At 37.6% G+C, this 6,018-nt stretch overlaps 1 protein-coding gene across 1 annotated transcript in view; it reads left to right on the top strand.

The window, feature by feature from the left end:
* The window catches only part of LOC104616438 (kinesin-like protein KIF2A), a gene marked incomplete at its 3' end in the record, with an annotated part of 16,847 nt that overhangs the window by 6,011 nt on the left and 4,818 nt on the right, over positions 1-6,018 (top strand). The window contains exons 6-8 of the mRNA XM_010281449.1: positions 1,127-1,222; positions 2,022-2,076; positions 5,361-5,523. Coding sequence (XP_010279751.1) covers positions 1,127-1,222; positions 2,022-2,076; positions 5,361-5,523 — 314 coding nt within the window. The remainder of the gene's footprint in view (positions 1-1,126; positions 1,223-2,021; positions 2,077-5,360; positions 5,524-6,018) is intronic.

Here is a 6,018-nt window from a genome sequence, read left to right as displayed (position 1 = left end):
CAGCAGGATACATTTTTTGTGGACTTACTGTCAGCAGTTTTTAGTTCTCTGTAGTCACCGTGAGCAATACCAAAGTACAGTCATCTTCTGATTGTGTCACAGGTGCACAGACATGAGCTGGCTCCCTTTCAGCATGTTAACCCCAATGTCGTGCTTTCTGAGAGTGCCTACGTGGTTTCCACAGCTAGCTGTGATCCAGAAGGAGTTTTATATCATTTAGGGGGAGCCATGCAAGACATAATAAGGTCTGAGCACCAGAACTGGCTGTGTATGGTGTCAGCAGCATGTCCTGAAATGGTGTAAAAACTGACAGTCATGAGGAGAAGCGAAAGGGAGGATGTTTGATCGATTCTGCAGAGAGACAGCTCAGTTCACAGTAGGCTTAGCTTTGGCAAGGCTTGGAGAGGCTCCGTGCATGGCCTCTTACATGTCCATTCGTTCTGGAACTGATGGCTCCAGGTTTAGGGACGAGAGGTCTTCTGAGCATGGATGTAGCCTCCTGTGTGTCCTTGGGATTGCCTCTGCTTTTTGGGGGACCTAGGAGTGTTAGAAGAGTTTCCAATGCATCCAAGCAGCTGTAGGAGTTAACTCGGGATCAGTAGAGGGATCAAGCTCCTTTAACCGACCTGGACCCAGCAGGGTTGTGTTTAGAGCAGCTGAGGTTCCTGCACTGTCCTCTGCGGTGTGCGTTGTACCTGTGCAGTGGAGTAAATGAATAGCCATTTGTCCGTCAGACTGCCTGATCTGATTAAGAAGTGTTGACTGTATGGTGTTGTGCAGTTGTTCGGAAGTGTTTCTTTAGTGTGAAGATTCTGGCAAGGGTGGGAGGCATTTCTCTTTCTTGAGTAGACTGTTAATGAGTCCTCAATTAAGAAGTATTTTCTATTACATGCTAAGCAAAAATATGAAATAGAAGACATAATTGCTTTGCTTTGTGATCGGGAGATTAGTTATATCAGAATGGAAGAAGTCATTAAAATTGCATCTGAGACATTTCTGGCGTTCTGGAGAAAAAATTAGATTTCAATTAATGTATATTTTTCTTACAAATAATTATAGAAGATACTGAAATCAGTCCATTTCAGGGAAAAAAGTATATTAGAAATTCTGTTGCTTACTTCCCTAGGATGTTGATGCTACAAACCCAAATTATGAAATTATGTGTATGATAAGAGATTTCAGGGCAAGTTTGGATTATAGACCACTGACAACTGCAGATCCTGTAAGTACCCCAGCAACATGGACATTTTTTATCCTTCTGTATTTTTGCTATGTCTTTCCAGTTTTTTCAATGCACACTTCTGTCTGTAAACATGAAAAATAAGTAGTTCAATATGTATATTAGTATTCATTATAACATGGGTTTATTTTTTCAGTAATTTGATGATATTGAAATTAGTAGGTATTGGAGGTCCTAGACTACTAAATTATTGTTTGTTATGTTACGTCATATAAATATCTTTTTACTACGAAATAATACCAATATGTACTAAGTAGTCACTCAGACTCTGCATTGTAAATTTTCCTGGGCTGCTAGGGGATCTGCACACAAAACCATTAAGCTTCTCTGAAAAACCCTGTTGAGTGTAAAGATTAATATTTGATCTGTGAAAGTGATGAGGGCCTTTGGTTTGCAGAGAAGTCAGAGAAGCAGAATCTTTAAATTATGAAGATTATCAGACCTCTGTGGAAATCAGAGATTGTGACAATTTCTGTGAATAGCATGTCTACCCTGTTAGAGCTGAATTTGTGTGCAACGTTCCAAGAGGTACCTGGTACTCTACAGGTTTAGATCACTGTCTGCAGGGAGTTTTGTTAATGTATCGTTCTCTCTTTTGGAGAGTTGTGGCTATTGTGCAGACACAAGGGGCTTTTACATGTTCAGATGACTCACTGTCTTGGAAATTTCTCTTTGTTTAAATGATTGGTTAATTAATTCAAGAATAGAAGTATAAAATTAAGTAAAATACTGTGTAACTGGAATTGGGGTGTAGTTCACTGGAAGATTGTTTCCTTTGCAGATTGATGAGCACAGGATATGTGTTTGTGTACGAAAACGACCACTCAATAAAAAAGGTATGACCATTGAAGATTTTGCTGAACTTTTTGTCTGAAAAGCTGCTTCTGATAGTAATATTATCTGTGTTAAAGAGATCTAGAAGTACTGATCAAAGGTGAAGCTGTTACACTAGACAATATGTGTGACAGACCCAGAAAATTCATAAACTCTTCATAACTTGGCTAAAGATGGGAAGAAAAGTAAACTGTCACCATTTTGTGGACTGGGAGCTGAGGCACGGAGAGACTGCAGTTTTTTTCCAAGGTTATCTAGGATGTATTTATTTGATCTGGAAATTAGTTATACTGTAATTTCTTCAGTATCTGTACATTGCGTTAGGATCACCATTCTTTTAAACTATCCTTGCAGTGATCTCCTAGCAGACAGCTCCCCAGTGAAAACCTTCATACGCATTCTTTGTACACATATTTTTATACTGTCAAGTGGTCTTGAATCAAGAGAATCCTTGCATCAAGGGAGCAATTCAGGTGCCTAAATGCTGATGTCTTATGACATATTAGGTGCCCAAATGTGTCTGAGACATCCTTGCAGTATCCATCCTAGTGGATTACAGACAAACTGGAGACCTGTATCCCCTGGAGCTGCTGCCCAGGGCTGGGTAAGATACCCTAGGGCATGTGAAATAAAAAACTATTAGGTACTGGAATGACTCCCTAGTGACATTTTTTTAGATATAATTAGTACTACAACTTTTTTTTCTCACTGCCTGCTCATCAGACTGGAGTCTGTATTCCAAAAAGATCCATTCGGTTTTCAGCTCCAGTAAAATCCTAACCTTCCCGTGAAGTTCCTTACTTCCAGTGGGAAATTAAGAACACGAATGCTTCTGGATTGCAGCCTGTGTGAATCCAGAGCTTAATTAAGCTGACTTTTGTTTTGAAAGATGTTTCTTTCCTTCTCCTTCTACTATATTTTGTTTAGCTAAAGGACTCAAAGAGCATTGCTCTGATTTTGAAACAACATGGGATGCATTTATTATTTTTGTACTGTCAGAACTACGCATTGAGGATTATCTGGAGCATATCCAGAGGAAAACGGGAGAATTGTATAGGAGAGGGAAAACATATGTTGATGCCAGTATATACTTAGGTTTTTGTCTTATTTTTTTCCCCTCCGTGTTGCTGTTTCCCCTGATTTATTTTTCCTTAATTTTTACTTTACTGTTTTCTTATTCTCAGATTTATTTTTTCTTTTATTGATCTGAAAGGAGTGCATAAGCTCAAAAATGGGTTAATTGAAACTATTTTGCACAACCTATTTAATAAGGGCATTCCATGTACAAGTGTGGTAGCAGTTGGATTTCTGTTTCAGCTTTGGAGGTTATGTTTGATAAAATATCACTTAGAAATCTGATATATCTGGGGGAAATGTCACCTTTCACCTCTGCTGAAGGTGGATGAAGTGAAATGACATTAAATGAGAGCAAGTTGTCATGGGGCATGAGTTGGGATTTGGAAGTAGGATCTGAATTTGTGAAAGTTGCATATCTTAGGTATTAGTGGTTTGGAGCTATTAAAAACAGTGCAGAGGTGTTTGTAGGAAGATGAATGTCTCAAATAAAAAATGAGGTTGGCACTAAAGTAATTTTCATTTTTAAGAATAAGCTGTAGAAACAAGGTGTTAATGAAATAGTCTATGCAGTGATGAACCATAGAGGTAATCTAGTACCTACATGACACAGTCTTCTGAAAACACACACTTCGTAAGAAACAGTTTCTCATGCCACGTTTTAAAATTGAAGAGTATAAAAGAATCAAAGACACCAGTGTGTAACCTCCTGAAGAGAAGACACAAAACTAGTTTGTTTGTCTCACAAAGACAGAGTTATCACCAAAATTTTTACGTGTTCTCAGCACCATCAGTTCTGTGGATTGACTTTGCAGGAGGTGGGTGTTTGGATTGACATTTTAAGAGACTATTTCAATGGTGTATATTTATAATTGAGGAATGTTTGGTGGGTTTCAGAAAAATTATTCCAAATTTTCATCAGCAAGGAATACAGGTTGTCATAACAAATAGCTGGAAGCAGGTAAATGTCTTATTCCAAAGTTGTTTAAGAAAAATGAGCTTTTGACTGCTTAAACTAAAAAGCTTTTGCTGCAAAGAATTGACCGTCGTACATCTCTTTTCATCACTCTTCCTTATTTCTTCTCTGTGATTACTACAGAATAGTTGCATTTTATTTTATTGCAGAGTGGTTGAAAAATTGATTAAATAGTGACTTGAATGCGTATTTCTGTCGGTGTATAATGTCATGCAATGGTAACGACTGTGCCGTTTGATCAGTATGTTAACCGGTGAAATGACTTCTAGATTGTATAAAGCCACATAAAATTCTTGAACTGCATGCCTTAAGAAATTTTACATAGAAATGCAAGTAGGACACATTAGTGATCCTGACTGCACACAAAGGATCTTTATTTTTGTGTATAGCATGGATCACTGGGTTGTCTGTTTTGCTGACTCATATCTCACACAACAATTAGCAGTAAATTGTAGTGCTGCTTAGTAATTATAACCTGGGAACTCACTACTGAAATCACATCTAGATGGCTTTTGTTCATTCCCAGTGATAGGAAGGATCATTAGCACTTTCAGCTCTTTCTGTTTATAAGGTAATTTTTAGAAAGGATTTTACTCTAGAGAAATTCTATATTAAAGGTGTATCCTTTAGGTTCCAGGAGGAATACACAGATGAAAATGCCTATGTAGAATGAAAGCAAAATTTTTGTTTTTGAAAGCTGTGAAATTTAGGGAAAATAAAAGGATAAAAGTTTAAAATAGAGCGGATTATCATAAGGATATTAATTTCTTTGTGTGTTTAAGTTTGACAGTCCAAGCAGTGTAGGACTTCAGCATCCAGTTTCTCCAGTAGAGAAGTTGTTTATAAAAACTCCGAGGGTATGGCAGTAATCTATGAAACAGTAGAGGAGCCCTGAGGAAAAAGAACTCAAATCCATGGAAAGTGTTATTATAGAATATATAACAAGCAACAGTGATAGTGGTATAATTAATGATCTTAGTTTTTCTAATCAACTTAGTACAATCCCTCTTTTAATTTCTAGCAATTGGTAGGATATGAAGACTAGACTTCAAAGATCCAAGATCCAAATCTCTTACTTAGCAGATTACTATCTAGGCGTTGGAAGCCCAAATCCATTGCAGTGTTGTTACTTGGAGGAGCTGTGTTATCTGAGATGTTATAAGAGTGTAAACAATGAAAAAATGTAAAAAATAATGATGTGTTGTTAGTTAAATATATATTTCACTTATTTTATAGAAACTTTAATGAAAGACCTTGATGTAATAACAATTCCTAGTAAAGATGTTGTGATGGTACATGAACCAAAACAAAAAGTGGATTTAACAAGGTACCTAGAAAACCAAACTTTTCGTTTTGATTATGCCTTTGATGACACGGCTCCTAATGAAATGATTTACAGGTATGTGTATATGCTTTTTTTTGGTGAATCTTTTTTCTCATGTATCTCCCATGTCAGTAACTGTGGGCTTACCTCGGTCACATACTTTACTCCTATTCTCTGTGTTACCAGATATGTATATTGCTACCTCCATTCTCTTGCCTGTTTACTTTTGTTTTAACTCTTTATCCTAAATTCTTCACCTGCAATGTAATCTTCACCTCCATTGACCTCAGTCCTGCTCTCAGTCCTTCTCCAAGCCCTGTTGGTTTCCAGGCTCTGGCGTGTATTGCCTACCTCCCCAGCTACTGAATGTTTGAACAGCTTCATGAACTCTCCATTTGCCTCGGGGTTACTCTGTTATTAATTAGTGTGTGCACAGTGCCTGAGGAACCTGAGTCATGGCTTTTGGTCTTCAGGAAACTTGGAAGAAAAGGACAGCCCAGGCCCCAAAGAGCGTGCAGTTTGAATATTAGATAATTAAGAGATGGAAACAAATCAGGAGAGAGTGGGGAA

Source organism: Phaethon lepturus, unplaced genomic scaffold, assembly GCF_000687285.1.
Source record: "Phaethon lepturus isolate BGI_N335 unplaced genomic scaffold, ASM68728v1 scaffold9952, whole genome shotgun sequence".
Taxonomy (NCBI): Eukaryota; Metazoa; Chordata; class Aves; order Phaethontiformes; family Phaethontidae; genus Phaethon; species Phaethon lepturus.
Note: the sequence above shows the minus strand (reverse complement) of the source record. Positions and strands in the feature narration are given on the sequence as shown.